Genomic DNA, 20,796 nt, shown 5'->3' with positions numbered 1-20,796 from the left:
TTACAAAACCTTCATTCATTTATATGTTCCGCCTCTAGTATATTAATTTATGTAAACTTATGTAAATTTATTCAAATTTTAAATGTAAATTAATTCTTTTTTTCCCCCGGCCCCCGACACAGTATCAGAGAGATGATGTGGCCCTCCTGCCAAAAACTTTGGACACCCCTGCTCAAGGCTGTAATAACTACTAGAAATACCGTAATGGTCAAGTTAAATTGGAATGTGTAAAGCACACACACAAGGGTAACACCACAAGTCACTGTCCCAAAGTGCAGAAGACATCACCACACTGCTGCCATGGAGGAGGACCAAGTAATCTTCTAGGGCAAAAATTCCCGGCAATGCAGCCTGAGTTCTTTTGCAGACACTGAGAGCATACAATTTAAACTGCAGCTATGAAAACTGGACACTCGCAGCCAAACCAGATTTAGCTTTAAACTCATTTTTTGGATGTTTATGCTTGGGTTTGTTTTTTTGGTAAATAGCAGCCACTGGGGAGCTATTTAGATAGGGTGTGGAATTTCACTGGATAATGGGGTATGGAATTTCACCCTTTGCACTTGTGTAGTCCCAGTCTGGTTGGGGCTCCTCAAGCTGTTCATTGCCCCAAGAGGAAAACTATTATTGGCTGCTTGTTTAAAATCACATCCAGTTAGGCCCTTACTACTTTCTTTTATGTTGAAACAAATATCCTCAAGACTCTGCATCAGTTATCATGTTCAATGCCAGGGATGTACATGACATGCAAACCCTAAAGGAGCTAAAAACTGTCATCTCTAAATTAGATTCTCCAGGAGCAAGGACCTTGTGTGCTGATTTTCTGCTGTCTGGTTGCACTCATTCCTTTAGGTTTTCCATATAAGATGGTTATTCAATAGGCTCCAAGCAGTCATCTTTCCACATTATTCTGGAGTAACTGAGAGTCAGTGTGCATTACTTTCTCTGCCTTAGTTTCTGGTCAATTCATGCTGTCCTCTCCTACAGCAATGCAGCCACATGCATTCAACCAGATGTCAGCCTGAATTTTGGCTAACTTTCGGCATGCCACTGCAGTTGCAAAAAGCAACATTGGCAGCATTACCAACAAAAGCTGGCCCTGCAGGAGCACATTACACGGCAAAAGCACATACATTGCCACTGGTTGGTACAGCTGGGTGTCAAGAAAGCCATGGTTGCAAGAGACAGAGATCACGTGAACCAGCTTTAGTCAGGGCCCACCAGGTCACTATTTCATAGTTCTCGAGTCATTCCAGAGGCACATTTTGGCAAGATATAATGTATGCAAGCTGATTTGAACTGATACCCACAGGACCCCATCCTAATTGTGTGTTATGCCCACAGAATGTGCATTCTGCCTGCATAGCATACTTTCCAGCTGTTGCAAGCGTGTCTCTGCTGCAGCCTGCAATCTGGCTGCTACTGGAAGCAGTGAGCAGCCAGGTCCGCATGGCAATCTGTGGTATTCAGTGTAATTTTCTTTCATTCTAGAATGTTTTTATAATATTATTATCTAATATGTATGGATACTCCATGATGGGCAGACAAGAAAATGGTGCGTATTTACAGTGTTTGATACAGAAATCAAAGTTGATATATGATCAGTGGCTGATCCAGCAGATCCGCAGATTTGATGAAAACCATGCCTCAGATATGTCTCATACACACAGCTGGCCTAAGCTTATTAATTTCATTTTTCTGCATTAGTTACTGCAGTTATCATTACGGATGCTATTAAAAAAAAAACAACCCTGAACTCTTTTGGTCAATCTGGCACTCTGGAAAAGGAGTCTGGAGGTGGACAACTATGCAAACTTGCCAACACTGGAGAAAGTATTTCTGTAGGCTGGGGCCACAAGTAACAAAGCCTTGTCAATTCTTCTGCAGGCAGAAACTTGTAGTGATTTGGAAACACTGCAGAGCTTTTTGAAGGTTACTTCTGCTCAGATGACCTTAAAATTGAAACATGAATCCGTAATCCTTTCCATGCCAACACAGACCTCTTTAATGATGCAGACATTGCCAAAGATGCCCTCACTGACTTGAGGACAAAAGAAATAATGCAACTGGAATTCAACTCAAATAGTCTTGGGAGAATTCTGTTGTTCCATAACATAAGTCTACCATCACCTTGCAAACCAATCTATTGGGGGGCTCCAATTTCCACTTTGGGAGTCCAGGTTTTCAGCACTTCTTACCATCAAAATGAAAAGACAAAATCAACTGAAAGTAAAAGATGACATGCATGTTGCCATCAATGTCAACATCTTATTCAAGCCAAACAACAGCTGCCTTCTCATTGAAATTTAATTTTCAGCAGAATTTACTCTTTTGTGTTATTTGCACAATTTGAATTTATTTCAATTTTTTTCAGAAAGTGGCCATTAATTTTGGATTCAAAAAACAGGAGTGAAAGACACATAATTCTTTGTAAGGATTGTTTTTATATCTTGTCCATGTGAAGGATATTCATTTCCAACACAATAAAATAAATCATATGCAGAATTTTGTATATACGTGTTTATGTGCATTTTGGGAGTGGGGGTAAGTGGAATAGCTTTCATCAGCGTCTCTAAGGGGTCCATGACCCCCCAAAAAGTTAAGAACCATTGGTTTATTCTGACTGGCAGTAACTCTCCAGGGCTTCCAATGAGTGGTCTTTAACAGCCTTACCTGGTGAGGCCAAGGACTGAGCCCAGGACTGGCTGCATATAAAAGCATGTGACCTACCACTGAGTTATGTATGTCCCTTCAACTACTGATTTTCCATTGTATATATTTGACTTACAAGGAAGTGATGCTGTTCTGATTCCACTGGCCTTCCAGCTTCCATGCAGGCTACTAACCATGAGATGTCCAGAAGTCTGAATCTTGAACTGTCGGTCACCTTGTGTATTTGAAGCCATTTCAAGATATCTGTGCAAGAATTATTCTCGGCCACAATGTGGGTGACGGAATCACTAGAAAAAACAAATATAAAGTCAAACATTTACTCAGTAAACGTTCAGAGTGGCAAAATAAAAAATTGCTGTCATGGAAATAGAAGGTGATTTGATACCACAATGCTTTCAAAGACATTTTCAAATCGTATTTGCAGCGTTTTCTGACATTCTGGCTCAGCATCAATTAAAATCCTTAAGACATATATTTTTTTACACCACTGCCTGAAGCCTGGAAACCCACATGCATGTGGCTTGCCCACATGCTATTGTAATGAAGAGCCTCCTTAATACTACCTGACAGCCTTGAGAATAAAGAGTGTGCCTATTCTGTGACCGGGAGCTTCATAATACTTACGAATTTGTTGAATTAAACCCTTTAAAGCAGTGCCACTGCTAATATTTTCCAATAAACCTTCTGTACTTGGATTAAGGTCTTTACACACGGCAATTGAAAATATGCACATGAAATAAATCCTTATTAATTATGCATTGTGTCTGACACCCACGTCCTTGATCTTCAATATACCAGTCTCTTGCAAAATTGATAATCCAGTTTAAGTCCACATAAAACTGACTGGGTAATTTAAGACACTGACCAAAGCTGTTTTGAAATTACAACACAAATGGGATAGCACAGAAGTCCTTACCCAGGGAATTATATTGGGCATAGAGGAAATATGTGATGAAGCATTAACCCACCTCCAAATGTCTGCTGCTGGCAAGATTTCACAGATAAACCCTCAATGCAGAATCTTAAGCAATGAATTTTTGCCAGCAAAAACCTAATGGGATGACTAGCAAACAGCACAGAATAGATGACATTGCTACTGTTTGTGGTAAGTTAACATGAATTTGTACTGGGCTCAGGGTCCAATCCTAGCCAAATATCCAGTGCCAATGTAGGCACAATGTAGCCCCAAAGAAAGGAGGGAAAAGTTTACTTATTTTAAGGATCCTTCTGAGACCACCCCCCCCCCCCCAGAAACAGCACATGCCCTGTTGGTGCAGCTACATCAGCACTGGGAAATTGGATAAGATTGGGCCCTCAATGGATTATATGGTTCAGAAGTCCAATAGGTTGCCATATGAACAAGATTGAATGGTGTAATGGTTCTGAAAAGCAACAACTTCAAAGTAAAACAAAAATGCTAGAATATTCTATCATGGATCTTCTGCATCTTGGTAATTTGACTCTTAGATAGAATCCAGCAAAGTAGAGATTGAAGGTGGGTCCGACTCCACCGTAGAATCTCTGTGGGTTAAATTACCAGGCTTGTGCAGCGATGTAATACTGGGGGCGTGCTATCGTCCTCCAGACCAGAAATCGGATGGGGACCTTGAAATGAGGAAACAGATCAGGGAGGTGACAAGGAAGGACAGGGTTGTAATCATGGGGGACTTCAATTATCCTCATATTGACTGGGTCAATTTGTGTTCTGGTCACAATAAGGAAACCGGATTTCTTGACGTGCTAAATGACTGTGGCTTAGATCAGCTAGTCACGGAGCCCACCAGAGGACAGGTGACTCTGGATTTAATTTTGTGCGGTACACAGGACCTGGTTAGAGATGTAAACGTTACTGAGCCATTGGGGAACAGTGATCATGCTGCGATCCGTTTTGACGTGCACGTTGGGGGAAGAATACCAGGCAAATCTCTAACAAAAACCCTTGACTTCCGACGGGCGGACTTCCCTCAAATGAGGAGGCTGGTTAGAAGGAGGTTGAAAGGGAGGGTAAAAAGAGTCCAGTCTCTCCAGAGTGCGTGGAGGCTGCTTAAAACAACAGTAATAGAGGCCCAGCAGAGGTGTATACCGCAAAGAAAGAAGGGTTCCACTAAATCCAGGAGGGTGCCCGCATGGCTAACCAGCCAAGTTAGAGAGGCTGTGAAGGGCAAGGAAGCTTCCTTCCGTAAATGGAAGTCTTGCCCTAATGAAGAGAATAAAAAGGAACATAAACTGTGGCAAAAGAAATGTAAGAAGGTGATAGGGGAGGCCAAGCGAGACTATGAGGAACGCATGGCCAGCAACATTAAGGGGAATAATAAAAGCTTCTTCAAATATGTTAGAAGCAGGAAACCCGCCAGAGAAGCGGTTGGCCCTCTGGATGGTGAGGGAGGGAAAGGGGAGATAAAAGGAGACTTAGAGATGGCAGAGAAATTAAATGAGTTCTTTGCATCTGTCTTCACGGCAGAAGACCTCGGGCAGATACCACTGCCCGAACGGCCCCTCCTAACCGAGGAGTTAAGTCAGATAGAGGTTAAAAGAGAAGATGTTTCAGACCTCATTGATAAATTAAAGATCAATAAGTCACCGGGCCCTGATGGCATCCACCCAAGGGTTATTAAGGAATTGAAGAATGAAGTTGCAGATCTCTTGACTAAGGTATGCAACTTGTCCCTCAAAACGGCCACGGTGCCAGAAGATTGGAGGATAGCAAATGTCACGCCTATCTTTAAAAAGGGAAAGAGGGGGGACCCGGGAAACTATAGGCCGGTCAGCCTAACATCCATACCGGGTAAGATGGTGGAATGCCTCATCAAAGATAGGATCTCAAAACACATAGACGAACAGGCCTTGCTGAGGGAGAGTCAGCATGGCTTCTATAAGGGTAAGTCTTGCCTCACAAACCTTATAGAATTCTTTGAAAAGGTCAACAGGCATGTGGATGCGGGAGAACCCGTGGACATTATATATCTGGACTTTCAGAAGGCGTTTGACACGGTCCCTCACCAAAGGCTACTGAAAAAACTCCACAGTCAGGGAATTAGAGGACAGGTCCTCTCGTGGATTGAGAACTGGTTGGAGGCCAGGAAGCAGAGAGTGGGTGTCAATGGCCAATTTTCACAATGGAGAGAGGTGAAAAGCGGTGTGCCCCAAGGATCTGTCCTGGGACCGGTGCTTTTCAACCTCTTCATAAATGACCTGGAGACAGGGTTGAGCAGTGAAGTGGCTAAGTTTGCAGACGACACCAAACTTTTCCGAGTGGTAAAGACCAGAAGTGATTGTGAGGCGCTCCAGAAGGATCTCTCCAGACTGGCAGAATGGGCAGCAAAATGGCAGATGCGCTTCAATGTCAGTAAGTGTAAAGTCGTGCACATTGGGGCAAAAAATCAAAACTTTAGATATAGGCTGATGGGTTCTGAGCTGTCTGTAACAGATCAGGAGAGAGATCTTGGGGTGGTGGTGGACAGGTCGATGAAAGTGTCGACCCAATGTGCGGTGGCAGTGAAGAAGGCCAATTCTATGCTTGGGATCATTAGGAAAGGTATTGAGAACAAAACGGTTAGTATTATAATGCCGTTGTACAAATCTATGGTAAGGCCACACCTGGAGTATTGTGTCCAGTTCTGGTCGCCGCATCTCAAAAAAGACATAGTGGAAATGGAAAAGGTGCAAAAGAGAGCGACTAAGATGATTACGGGGCTGGGGCACCTTCCTTATGAGGAAAGGCTATGGCGTTTGGGCCTCTTCAGCCTAGAAAAGAGACGCTTGAGGGGGGACATGATTGAGACATACAAAATTATGCAGGGGATGCACAGAGTGGATAGGGAGATGCTCTTTACACTCTCACATAATACCAGAACCAGGGGACATCCACTAAAATTGAGTGTTGGGCGGGTTAGGACAGACAAAAGAAAATATTTCTTTACTCAGCGCGTGGTCGGTCTGTGGAACTCCTTGCCACAGGATGTGGTGCTGGCGTCTGGCCTGGACGCCTTTAAAAGGGGATTGGACAAGTTTCTGGAGGAAAAATCCATTATGGGGTACAAGCCATGATGTGTATGCGCAACCTCCTGATTTTAGGAATGGGTTAAGTCAGAATGCCAGATGCAGGGGAGAGCACCAGGATGAGGTCTCTTGTTATCTGTTGTGCTCCCTGGGGCATTTGGTGGGCCGCTGTGAGATACAGGAAGCTGGACTAGATGGGCCTATGGCCTGATCCAGTGGGGCTGTTCTTATGTTCTTATGTTCTTATGTTCTTAGATAGCTTAGCACAGTGTTTCTCAAACTGTGGGTTGAGACCCACTAGGTGAGTCACAAGCCAATTTCAGGTGGGTCCCCATTCATTTCAATATTTTATTTTTAATATATTAGACTTGATGCTACCATGTGACTGCATTTGGGGAAATGTTACAGATCTGTACTTTCAACAGGCTACTGCATATATGCTTTTAACAATGATAGTCAGTGGGGCTTACTCCTGGATAAGTTTGGATAGGACTGCAGCCTTGGAATGTCAAAAAATTTTGCTGCCTGATGATGTCACTTCCAGCCATGACATCACTTCCAGGTTCATGAAATCACTTCTGGTGGGTCCCAACAGACTGTCATTCTAAAAAAGTGGGTCCTAGTGCTAAAAAGTTTAGCAAAAGGTTTAGCAAAAGGAGCCACAATCTCAGACTAGCTGGAAATTTCAATGCCTGATCAGGATGGTCATGAAGAGGTATATGTGCTCAAATTTACTACATAAATACTGGCACATGACAAAGAGCCCAATTTACCGTAAGCTCTCAGCATGGTGATGCAGCGGCACAAACATGGCGCCTGATGAAGAGGAGTTTTGGCCTCCTGAGGGTAAGGGGAATAATGGGTTTTTTGACTGCTCATTAAAGTACTAAAATTAATACATCTTTAAAATCAGTTTAGTCATTTCACTAGTTAAGCATAAGAATCTCCTAGTGCCACATCTGAGTAATCAGATTAATTCACATAATTTTTGTTATCAACACACTGCTAAGTTCCCCTTTAATTACACTGCTTTGCTCTATCTTGTTGTCCCCCCAAAAAAAACACAAATTCAGTTAGAAATGTTTAACTTCTGCTTCCTGTGGTTTATATCCCTTTATATAAAATGTGCATATTTAATGTATTTGTATAAAGCTGAAGATCTGGGAACCTTGCCATGTTCGCACTCACAACAGCGGTTTCACAGTATCTGTGCCCCAGTTTCCTCTGCTACATTTACAGCTGCACAGTATTCTTGGCAGAAAATGTAAGAAATATAGAATTTCCACAGATACTGTTGACAATTAAAAGAATCGACAGTTAAGTAGTCCTGGGTATTGTTGCGGTGAATCCAAAACAGATGCCTGACAACAAAGCAACACATTCCATGCCTTCACTGAAAGCATGAAAACATCTCAGCAAGACATCTTTCCTCCACATTTACCCTGCTCCCTCCTATCACTGTTGTCACCAACATACACCCACATACATTGCAGCAGCATCTAGATTAAAAACAGTCAGAAAAGTTCTCCTCATTCCACTGCATTCCATTAGAGTGAAAACCCACACTGTTCTGATTTTACCCATACCATTTCAGAAAGGACTATATTGTATTGGACAACGCATATTTTTCACATCTGACTTTTTCTTTCCAAGGCAGACCAGTCAAAAATGAGGCCACTGATGCTACCATTAGGAATACTGGTCAGGTGGCCTTTATGTTCATAACTTTACATGCATGTGGAGCTAATTGGACTTAAAGAAAATATGAAGAAAATCTCCCATAGCTCTAAAAAAATGCATACATATATAGACACAAGGCAAGGGGGTTGTCTTCAGTAAGGCACGGTCAGGCTTTCAGGCACATGCTCTGAAGGTGTCCACCTAGCCACACCCCACTTGGCCCCAACAACAGACCTGCTGCCCCCCCCCCATTCAGTTCACATGCCTATCAGGGCACAATCCTAACCAGGTCTTCTCAGAAGTAAGTCCTATTGTGTTCAATGGGACTTACTCGCAGGAAAGTGAGGTTAGGGTTACAGCCTCAGTTACTGGGAGATGGAAGACTGAGCAGTACCAACTGTCTATCGTCCTTCCTAGGTGCCATTTTAAGATTCCTGAATGCCCCATCCCTGGGGAAGCAAAGCATCCAGGAATTTTAAAATGACACCTAGAAAGAAGAGGGTGGACAGCTGTAGCTGCTGCTTCTCCCATCACCTAGGAAGCCAGGGGCACATTTACTGGGCAATGTGGGGGGGGAGGCAGTAGCCATAGAAGGTGGAGTTCTCATTCTGCCACTGCAGCAGCAGCGTGAAGCACAACTCTCCTCTGTCTCCTGCCTCGCTTTTGGACAGATGGGGGGAAGATGTTTGGGAATTGCTGAGAACCATGCCAGTCCCTGTCACCATAGCCTTCCAGTTGGTTGGCAACCTTCAGTCTCGAAAGACTATGGTATAAGCCTACAGCACCCAGTATTCCCAGGCGGTCTCCCATCCGAGTACTAACCAGGCCTGACCCTGCTTAGCTTCCAAGATCAGACGAGATCAGGCATCTGCAGGGTAACAGTTGCTGTCACAGCCTTGTCTTGAGATGTATTGCTTGGCCCATGCTTGCGTGTGCTGGAATGCTGGCAACTGTCTTATATCTATTTTAATTAGCGACCTAGTTATAAAAACGAGAGTATATTTGATTAAAGTTTCTTGTTACATCAAACTGGGAGGCATTGTTAGTACAGAAGGAAACCAGGAAAAATCACTGCAGGATGAATTGAATGTTCTCTTAGCGAGAGAAATTAGATTCGATTTGATACTGAGTAATAATTTTTAAACATTTTATACTCCCCGTTGGTGATTTGAGAATGACAGAAGAGGTTAAAAAAAAAAAAAACTTAGAATGTAAAAAGTAAACTAAAATTAAATGCCCCAGCCTGAAAACCTCTGCCTTTGCACCTTTAATGGGTGGAGAGGGAGGGTGGAAGCACTGCAATCAAAATGATCGCTCAGCTGGTGGAGACCCAGGGGCTTGGTTTGTACTCACCCCTATCTGCTGTGGCATCCAGGGGAGGGGTGTGGGTAAGCAGGGCTCCCCATGCCTCAGAAAGTCAAAGAAATGCAGTTGCAACCCACTTCCGGATTGCGATCAAATAACTGAAATGGGTTGCGATTGCATTTCTTCAACGTTTTGAGGTGCAGGGAGCCCTGAGGAGGGTTCCGGGGGGCTCCCTGCACCCCCAGATGCCTCAGCAGACAGGGGTGAGTATAAACCAAGCCCCTGGTCTCCACCAGCGACATGATCATTTCAATCATGTCACCACCATCCCCTTGCCCCCACAAACACTTCGAGAACCACTGCCCTAAAAGCATCAACAGAGCTTTAGTGGTTTAAAAAAAAATTAAATAAGTTGAGGTGTTTGTTTCCAGTGAGTAAGATTGGGTTACAGCCTAAGTACAGGGTGACCCCAAAAAAACAGAACCCACAAATCTTTGAATAAAACTGTTAACTTTAATTTTTCTTCTTTTTTCTTTCAGGGTATACAAGTTGACTTTGTGCATGAAATACTGGAACAATAATCTTCCTCAAACTCAATAAGTTTGAGTCCAGTAAGTTACTGGACCTTTGTAGGATTTAATAAAATTTTTATGGGTTCTGTTTTTTTGGGGTCACCCTGTATTATTGAACATAATTGACTTACTTCTGACTAAAATAAATAACACCTGTTTTCAAACACCTCTAGAAATAAGGTGATCAAACAGCCGATGGCATAGTGCAGATGATCATGGAAACTTTAATCCATTAAAAATAGCATGTTTGGGGTCTGCAATTGGGATCAGAACCTCAGCAATGTAAGATCCACTACCTCCCCACATCGTGGTTTGGGGTCATTTCACCCACCCCAAAAATGCACTTTCCCCTTCTTTGCCCCTCTTCCCTTCTGGTGCTAAAGCTGCATGTAGGTCTGACAGCAGCAGTAGCCCTCATGCCATATCAAACTACAGCACCTGTTAACATGTAATACTCAGAATTGCTATAGTAAGATGTCTCCCTGTGTCTTCAACACGTTCGCAGTGAGATCCTCCAAATTAAGAAGGTCCATTTGCAGCAACAACCTATTAGGCAGAGCAATATTTCCCTCTAACATCCTTTATTTCATTTTTTTCAAACAAAAAGGTTAAATTTGTTTCAATTAACAAGTCTTCAGGGAAAAAAATAGTGAACCCGTTGTGGCTTCCACATATACAAAAAGGATCTCATATCCAAACCGGTGGGCTTCTTATATGCATAGAAGCACTGAAGTGTACACTGATGCCCTTTGGTCTGATCCAGCAGGGTTCAGCATGTTATTATGGGCCATAAAAACATGCAGAACCCTGCTGGATCAGGCCAAAGGCCCACCTAGTTCAGCATCCCATTTCCCACTACTTGTCCTTGGGGAGCCCATGCGTAAGCAGTGAAAGCACGTCCCTCTCCCATCCTTTTGCCCCTCCAGCTGGTGTGCAAAAGCATGCTGCCTCTGAACCTGGAGGGAGCGTATATATTCACCATGACTGGTACCTTGAACAATGCGTCCTCCATTAAGTTGCCTTATTCCCTTCTCAAGCCATCTAAGCCAGTGACCACCACCACAGCTTACAGTAGTGAATTCCATTTATGAGTGAAGTACTTTCTTTTGTCCATTCTAAATCTCTGCCAATCAATTTCATTAGAAGACTCCCTAGTTCTAGATGCTCTCAGATTCTCCTCATTCACTCTGCAGAAAGGGGCAGCCCCATAAGTGTGCCCACTAAAGGATCAAGGACAGCTCATTCACACAGAAGTTCCATGGAACTTCAGACTGTGGCACTGAAACCAGCAATACTGCAAAAATCTTCTGAATATCTATGAGGCTGAGAAACTCATTAGATTCTTCAAAGGAAATTGTAACCGTGAGTGCTACACTTTGTTGCCGAAGACAAGAATATTCAGCCTAAACATATTTTCTTCATTTAAAACTAAAACACAGTATTTGAATATTGAATGTTCATTTTTGAGATATATCCATAATATTAAAAATGTAAATAGGATACTAATGGAAATTTCAAACATACTGCTAAACACACTTATTCTAATACCATGTTGTCATACAAGTAACACCTCATTCCTTTGTTATCATCCTAAATCTTTTCCAAATTTTCATGAGTTTATAACATCTATCCCTGCATCCTAGACTTCTAAGAGAAAGCTGTTAGGCACCATTTCTGCATACAAAGAATGTAATAAACAGTGATTATTTTTTTTCATACCTTAGCTCATTTTCTACCCTGAAGCCTTTTCTTCTTGCCAAATCCATCAAGAACTTTCTCCTGGTCACTCCCATTTTTCTCTCCACAATGAAAAGGATTATGTCATCAAACTGTATTTTACAGCTGTTTTGAGGAGCTGGAAGTTGCATTCTTTTCTGCTTTTTCCTGTTGGGAATAAACTCTGTGGTTATGATCTTATTCATGGCAACAAGTACAATTTCACTGGCTGTTTGTTTAAAACCTAAGCTTCACTCTGGAGAACATTTCTTTCATTCAGTCTGTCTGCCCAGCCAATAGATGGTTTGTGATGTCACCATGCAGTGATGTCATTTTGCTTGTTATTGTTGGCAAAGCCGCAAACAGAAAGTTACATGAAGTAGGCATCTTTAATTGCTTTTCAGGCTCCTTGTGATTCAAACAACTCTTGCCTTGTCTACTGGACTCCAAAAGAAGAAACGGTAAAGCATTTTGTCACTTCCATTTGACCCATCTGAGAACATGGTTGAGTAACTTCAGAAAACTTTGATGTTACCATTAGAGCTGATTTTTGGAAAAAGTATCAGTCAGTACAGGGAAAGAAAACAAGTATATTTCCCTTCATTCACACAACTACCTCCAACACTGGACTGAGGCATTAACCAGATTAGTGGCTATTTCATTATAATCAATCAAAAACATTTTTTCTCAACTGAAACATCTACCATTGACCATATTTCCATGAAGACTGCTTCTTAAACGTGAAGTCCCTCTTTTAAACATATTGTTTATGTAATCTATTGTTTAAACACATTCACAGTCACTGAAGTTGAAATTAAAAGTAATAAGAAAAAACATGCAACCATAGGTGTTGCTTACCCTTCCTCCTCACATTTTCTTCCTGCAAATCCCACATAGGTATAGGTTGCTTTTTAACCATTTTTCCCAAGTCAGGTTCCAACTGGAAACCAGCCTGGCTAGGGGAAACCAGTGAGGAGTTTGCTGGAAGATCAGTGACTCCTGGAGAGGCTAAGCACTCCTCCCTCTCCTAAACATGCACACTCTGCCCCACATTTGTGTTCTCAACAAATGTGGGTTTAAGGCAATTATATTCTACCTTGACACATTTTGCATGGCACTTTGCTGAATGCCACCAGTTCAAGAACAATCCAAGAACATCTTACATAAGAACCACCACCTTACACCAGAGAAACTCACCTGAAAAGTCTCATGCTTTAATATGTCCGTTAACTATCCTCAAATCAAGAGCGTCAAATCAGCATATACTTGAACTAGTTCTGTAAAAAAAAAAAAAATTATATATACTGAAATTGAGATAGGGATGGAGAGAAACAGAGACAAAGATCTATTAGGACCTCCATTTCATGTTAGCCTAGAAATACTATCTTCATACCAAAGAACATCTATAATGTTCCACTTTGTATATCATGCACTTTATTCTGGATAATCTTATGCAGTGGACACATTTCAAACATTCAGGCACAGAAAAGTGGAAAGAGATGGCCCACCATATTCCCAGTTGTATTTACTTCCTGAGAGATCACACACAAACATTCCATTTGAATTTTTAAAAACAGTCTCCGTTTATGACCACTTACAACGGACGTATAACCAGTTGCATAGTGGCTGGCAAAGTCCCAACCCAAAGCGATGAGGTTTCTACAAAGGTTCCCGTTGTCTGAGTCACAGCACCATATGCAATATGTAACTCCTCACTGCCCATGATCAGCAGTATAAAACCACACTGGCCACAAAACTGTTTACAGTAGAGTGTGTGTCTTAGCCATCCATACAACATTCATAGAGCAATTCGCTGGGGAAAAGTGTATAGTGCAGTGGTGAGAGACAGTATTCAGACATATTTAGGAGAGCTGTAGAGAAATAAGATATTTCTGTAACGGGTTGGTGATTTGGGTGGTTAGCACTGGAGAGACATTAGGCCCAGTCCAGCATTATCTTCACTCAGCATATATCTATTTCACATACCAACAGTGGACTCAAGGTGCCATGAAATAGAGTGTGTGACAATTCTAGGAAAATTTAACATTTATGAAATAAGTACAGTGACAATTCACGACAGCAGCTGTGATAACACAAGTTTCCTAGCTTTGCTATGTTGAGGCACACTTATAGTTAGATATGAAACCATTACCTCACTTCAAGCCTAGATGGTGGAATCAGCTTCATGAACTTGCTTACTTAGTCGTTTCATACTAAAGTCTACCTCTGAAGTTCTATGGCTATGGGGAGAATGAAATGTTCTCCTGGTTTCTGAAGACCAAACTACATGTTACACTGTTGGTCTTTTCCCCACTAAACAGCAGCTTATGAGGGGAGGGGAGGGGAGAGGACTGATTATAATGGTATTTCATGCCCATTTGACCCCATTGTTGACAATGAATGACAATATTCATTTATATGTGTTTTTCTGTCTATGTATACAGAAGCACATGTCCGTCAAATGAGGATAACATTTCATGCATCTGATGAAGTGAGCGCTTGTTCACAAAAGCATACACCACAAAAAATAGGTGGTCCGCAAAGTGCCACAAGACTCTTTGACTAGGATGCAAACCTAACAGTGTACACACAGAGTCTCATTCAGTGAACAGTAATGGTGTTTCACTTATGGAATGCTACCTTACAAGCACAATGCTCCTTCCATTCATGAAACAAGACTTTGGGAATGCAGAGGTAGGCTTACATTCAAGCCAATACTGTTTTTGCTGCTGCAGACTAACAAGGCTACCAGTGGCATTGCTGCCTCTTCTGTGGTCTCAGACAGTGACTCATGGTATCACCCCCTGAGCGTGCAGACCCAGAAGTAATTGATGATGTAACTACCAGTTTACAATGCACCCCCTTCCTGTGTTGTATCCAGGGCAGCCTGTCCCCTGCCTCCACTATCTATACCACACTGATGGCTGTCCTTCTCAACATACATTATAGGTTTGTCTTCTCTTCATGGAGATGTAAAGAAATTCTGCATTTTCCAATTTCTCAGAAGATCATCACTGTCATTTTTAGAGCCCTTCAGTTATTTATTTCTCTTCTGAGACTTCCAGTTTGTTTGAGATCTAGTTTTTTTTATTTACAGCTGAGCATTCCATCTGTCACTTATGCTGGTTCTACCTAAGTTTATAATTTGCAAGTTTCAAACCACTAGTAGTTCACTTTATCTCTGGATAAAATCTCAGTGGAACAAATTTAAAATAGAAATACATGTGTTATATCAGTATTTTTGGGATATTACTTTGCATATCACAGAGTCATACATGTAAATAAATATAATCAAGGTATAAAACCGATAACTAAGATGTACTCTAAAGTTTCTTTCTGTATGTTTTTTTTTATTTAGTTTAATTTACTATCACTTCAGGCATCTGTTCTGATTACCACCAGGGAATGATTCTGCATTCGTTACAGCTTGAAACTTCTGTTCACAATCCAACTCTGTCTGGATAAAGTGTTAATTAGTTGTAGTTGCTGTCACTGTTAAGTTGGCAGCCCCAGGCTGCCACAAAATATTACTGTTGCATCAGACTCTAAGGATATGGATTCCACTAGGTACACACAAAGGACTTGCATGACTTATAGCTCTGATCAGAGGTATTGGACATTAATTGCTGCATCAGCAATTGCTCTCTCCGCAAAGTACACCATATGTATCTATATCTGGAGACAATGTCTTCTAGGAGCTTCCACCTTAAATTATGATAAAGTGTACACAGAGGTTTAATTCAAGCAGCATGCTGTTAAAGAAACAGTGCATTATACAGCTACATTAAATGATTATGGTCACAGATATGAGCTGGTGATAGACATGAGCACATACTGCTTCAGATATTCAGAAGCCTTCACTTTAAACAGACACACTTTTAAACATATTCTACCTGCTTCATTGAGCTCCATAAGCTGACAATTCTTAAAATAATGCTTCTGCAAAATACAAAAACTATCTGAGGATTTATGTTGGTCATTTTCACCCATTAGGGGTATCATTTTGGGTTGCCACTTCTTTTGTCAGGGCTCCTGTGACTCTAACTGAGTGACATGGAAAATAGCTTGACAATATGTTTCCTGGATTGTTTCATTCATTTCAGTATATTCATTTTCTGCGCTGCTTTTTACCTTGGCATCCCCTAATCAAGCTATGTGTGCTGCAAAGGACCCACAAGTGTGCTGTGGGAGTTTGGAGCACAGCATTGAAAATTGCTGAAAAACTCTTTCGGGTCCTGCAGCTCTGTTTCTAGGACAACTATCTGTAGTAACAAATTGTTTGTCCCTGTTCCTTCAGTGGTTTTGCCACTGGAAGAAGAGGGACAGACAATCCATTACTATAGACCAGTGGTGGCGAGCCTATGGCACGCGTGCCAGAGGGGGCATGCAGCGCCGTCTCTGTGGGCATGTAGTACTGAGCCAGGCAGCCTGGAGAGGGGCACTGAAGTTGCGTGTCACTTTAAAGAAAACGGAGGCTTTTTCCAAGCCCCCATGTGTTGGGAGGGCGGGCTGCTTCCCTCCGCCCCCTGAGCTCACTGCCCTCCTCTCCCATCACCCCCACCTGCCCCGCATTTGTTTCCCTTTTCAATTTTGCCCGCTCTGCAGGCTTAAGCTCCCTGTTTTTCCCTTCCCCAACTCTCCAGCAGGCTCAGCCAATCAGCATCCAGCTGGCTCCTGGCTTTTTCTGTTGGAATGGCTCAGGGCCCTTCACTGGCAGACCACCAGCCAATCCTGAGCCGCCCTCCTCCTCAGCCATTGCCAGCCCTTGCAGCCCGCCTTTCCCTGAGGGGCTCCCACTCAGCCCCAAGAGAGGCTTTTCCTCCACAGCAGAGGAGACATCCTGCATGTCTACTCAGAAGTAAGCCCCATTAGAGTCAATGAGGCTTACTCCTAGGAAAGAGTGGCTGGGATTGCAGCCTTAGAGCCCACTTCTGTGGGTGGGGCTTTTTAAAAAAAAATATTTTCTTGTTTGAGAAAATGAGCAGTGGCAAGGTCTTGCAGCCACCCCCTCCCTGCCAGTATTTCTTTACCCAGCATGTAATTAGTCTGTGGAACTCTTTGCCACCGGAAGCAGTGATGACAACTTGCCTAGATGCCTTTAAGAAGGAATTGGACAAATTTCTAGAGGAAAATTTCATTAAGGGTTACAAGTAATAGTAGGTAAAAGATGTCCATGTATAAGTTGTTTTTTCTAAACTAAAACCTCAGTATTCAGGTTAAATTGCCATGTTTGCACTTTGCGATAAATAAGTGGGTTTTGGGTTGCAGTTTGGGCACTCGGTCTCTAAAAGGTTTGCCATCACTGCTATAGACAGTTGCATTAGAAACAGAGCTACAGAACCTGGACAAGTCCCCCAGAATCCAGAAGTGACATCACAAGAGGCGAAGACAACAGAAAAAACCATAGAGGTCAGTGTGCCTTGAGAAGAAAAATATTGAAAATCATTGTCCTAATCAGTTAACAACATAATGCAAAAAGGATTCAACATTTTAATAAAATATTAAACTCTCTGGTTAGCCTTGTTTTCACGCCATTCGCATTTCATTCTAAACACTGGAATGCTATGGAAGAAAGGGAGATCAAGGACAAACCACCATCACTCATATCCAAGTAGTTTTAATCCACCTGAGCCACACCCCCAAGTCTTCTATTTGATCTGCCAAATGGGAAAAGTACGTATTTTTAAGAAATGCAAGTGAAAAAGTTGTTACTCAATATTTTAATAGAGCATGCAGGACCAAGAGATCTCTCATTCAAGTAGCAGAATAGAAGCACCTCTGAATTTGGGGGATTAAGCAAGATCACTTTTGCCTTAGTAAACCAACACACATAGGGATATCTGAAGACAGGAGTCCAGTTTGAATGCAATGCAAGATAAGTACAAAAAATCTCAGCCATGCACTATTACATAAGAACAGCCCCACTGGATCAGGCCATAGGCCCATCTAGTCCAGCTTCCTGTATCTCACAGCGGCCCACCAAATGCCCCAGGGAGCACACCAGATAACAAGAGACCTCATTCTGGTGCCCTCCCTTGCATCTGGCCTTCTGACATAGCCCATTTCTAAAATCAGGAGGTTGCACATACACATCATGGCTTGTAACCCGTAATGGATTTTTCCTCCAGAAACTTGTCCAATCCCCTTTTAAAGGCATCCAGGCCAGATGCCATCACCACATCCTGTGGCAAGGAGTTCCACAGACCAACCACACGCTGAGTAAAGAAATAATTTCTTTTGTCTGTCCTAACTCTCCCAACACTCAATTTTAGTGGATGTCCCCTGGTTCTGGTGTTATGTGAGAGTATAAAGAGCATCTCTCTATCCACTTTATTCCTTCCCGTGCATGTGCTGGCATGTGCTGGCACTACATGTGCTGGCATCTTTGTTCACACCAATACATAGGAGGGAATTGCCTTAAACTGAGTCAGACCATCAGTCCATATGGCTCAGTATTGTTGATACAGACTGGTTGTTCCTGAGGATTTCAGACAGGGGTTTTTCTGATGCTGGCATCTATAGGAGCTGGTGCTATGAGACTAAAACGCTTGCTTTGCAGGACACCCCTCCCCCAATTTTCTGGGCATTGAATAGAGGGCCGCCCTAGACACTTTAGAACCACACATTATGTTGGCACATGTTTGTATAACTTTCTAAAAGCCAGTCGGTATTCTGGGTATTATTACAAAGGCATTAGCTGTTGGGCACAGGGTTAATTTCTCTCTATAGTTGTCCCAAAATCTTTCACACCATCTTCCTTCTCTGTGGAAGGAAAGAAAATCCAAGCAAGGTTCTACAGAGACACCATCTATATATAAAGTCTCCATCTGACAGCACAGGACACAAAAACTGTGTTGCACTTAGAATTACAAAAGGACAAGGCAGCTATCAATGCGAGATGTGACCAGAAGACAACAAAGAGGGAGGGCATTTTCCAATAACCATGTTTAGAACTGCGTTCACTTTGTGCTACAAGCTTAAAAGGCTAAAATTCTGTCAGGGTAACTGAAATTTTGCACCAAAAAAGCTTGATGCTATTACTTGCAAGAATTATGCAACATTGTTGAATAAATAAATAACATTCTTTTATGCTAACATCTTTAACTAAGGGCGCAATCCCACCTGCGCTGGAACACGCAAGCCAAGAGGCTTGCGCAATATCCAGCATAGGTTAGGGTCCCAAGATAACTCAGCCAGAGGTAAGGGGAACTTGCACCACCTCCTGAAATAGCATAAGTCCAAGGAGAGTGCAGCAGCTTCACACAACTCCAAACTCCCCAGGAACGAGGGAACCCTGCCTCCCGCTCCCCCCACCCTCCCCCAGGGCCACCCACCGCCTGCCCTCCCCCTGCCCAGCAAAACCTCCCTCCCACCTCCTCCCCACCCACCTCAGCACCTTGCATTGGCCCAGCTGGGCCAACACAAGGCTCACCAAGGATGTTGGCGTGGAGGCTTGTGTCAGCCTCTGCAGGTCTGCACACCTCTGAGTGCTAGCCTGGCTTCCTCCCAAGGAGGCGCAAACATGCCGTAAGGTGACCCTCCTGGGTGACCGTCCTGGGCCGGCACAAGGGACTTGCACCGACCCATGGGTACCTCAGAATTGTGTCCTAAATGAACTCAACCTCCAATCCATCTCTAGTACGTACAGCTTAATACCAAGAAGGCTTCTTTGTAATTTCTTAAATAATACAACCTATATTTGATAAATCCATACAATTACCAATTTTCCAGTGGTGAAATTCAACCGGTGCTTTGAGAAAAGGTATGATAACCTAAGCTTTAAAAGCAAAGAAATGCCTGTCACTATGTGTTTTCTGTGTCTTCATCTTTAAAAAATCAGTTTCTAATTCAAGTTGGGTTATTATTTAGTTCCTCTTCTCTTGCTTATGTTGCTATAAACACAGCAAGCGTAAGATTCATTTTGCTCTTTGGCTACTAGGCAAAATTTGTACTGTTATTTTACTTTGAACTTTCTACATTCAAAATAGACAGTAGAAACTATGGCAGTGAAGTTGAAAGAGCTACGTGCGTCTTCTCCCTTGCCTTAGAGAAAACCAAACAGGTGTTCAACTGTAAGATGTTAGAGGTCTTTCCTCCCAAGTGAAGGTTCAAAATCAATTAACTGCGGCTTGCATTCTGTAAATATGAAGCAAGGACTCAAGAAGATACTGGTAACATGAAAAGGTACACAACAGCTACTAGCTGAGTTCTCAGAAAATGAGTGGTTAGCTAGCTGTAACCGTCTTCATTTTATTCTAAGAAAAATTTTCAGCCATTTGATCTATAACAAAGGGAGGAATTCACATTTCCTTTGCTTTGCAAAGAAACATAGCATGTCAGAACTGTATCCTTCATTGTGAGAGGGTGTTTAATTTCTCCACTACCAGAGTCACTCAGAATATTATTCAGTCTGTAAAGGGGGCTACTCTGCCTGCTGTCTCTGCTTGATTTCATCTACATTTCCCAGTTGGTTCCATATAGGTTCATAATATAAATCCCTTTCATGGATGAGAAAGCCACAAAACTTTACTTTGAACTCTCTACATTCAAAATAGACAGTAGAAACTATGGCAGTGACACTATTTTAAACATCTCAAGCTGTGAAAATAAATCATTAGAAAGTATAAAAATTAAAGATAAAAGCAAAACAAAACAATGAAAACAGGACAGCATAACAGAGGGTAACACCATGTGTACAGTGTGAACCTAAGAAGGTATAAGAACTCAATTCCGTTCAATTCAGCGAGAATGGCCTTCTAGTAAGTGTGTGTAGCATTATTTTGCAAATTAACTGCCTCTCCACTTACGGCATTGGAAGCATTGTGCAATCAATCAAACTCCATCAGACCAC

The 20,796-nt window shown here is 42.4% G+C and overlaps 1 protein-coding gene and 1 pseudogene across 1 annotated transcript in view; both read right to left on the bottom strand.

Moving 5' to 3' along the window:
* The window catches only part of DNTT (DNA nucleotidylexotransferase), a 136,537-nt gene extending 124,386 nt beyond the window's left edge, over positions 1-12,151 (bottom strand). The window contains exons 1-2 of the mRNA XM_066621018.1: positions 11,949-12,151; positions 2,760-2,960 (exon numbers count right to left, since the gene is read on the bottom strand). Of these exons, the coding sequence (XP_066477115.1) occupies positions 2,760-2,960; positions 11,949-12,151 (404 nt within the window). The remainder of the gene's footprint in view (positions 1-2,759; positions 2,961-11,948) is intronic.
* Positions 9,126-9,242, bottom strand: LOC136646692 (5S ribosomal RNA; annotated as a pseudogene).
* Positions 12,152-20,796: the final 8,645 nt, after the last annotated feature.

This window comes from Tiliqua scincoides, chromosome 3 (genome assembly GCF_035046505.1).
Source record: "Tiliqua scincoides isolate rTilSci1 chromosome 3, rTilSci1.hap2, whole genome shotgun sequence".
In the NCBI taxonomy this organism is placed as follows: domain Eukaryota; kingdom Metazoa; phylum Chordata; class Lepidosauria; order Squamata; family Scincidae; genus Tiliqua; species Tiliqua scincoides.
This window is presented reverse-complemented; position numbering and strand designations above follow the sequence as displayed.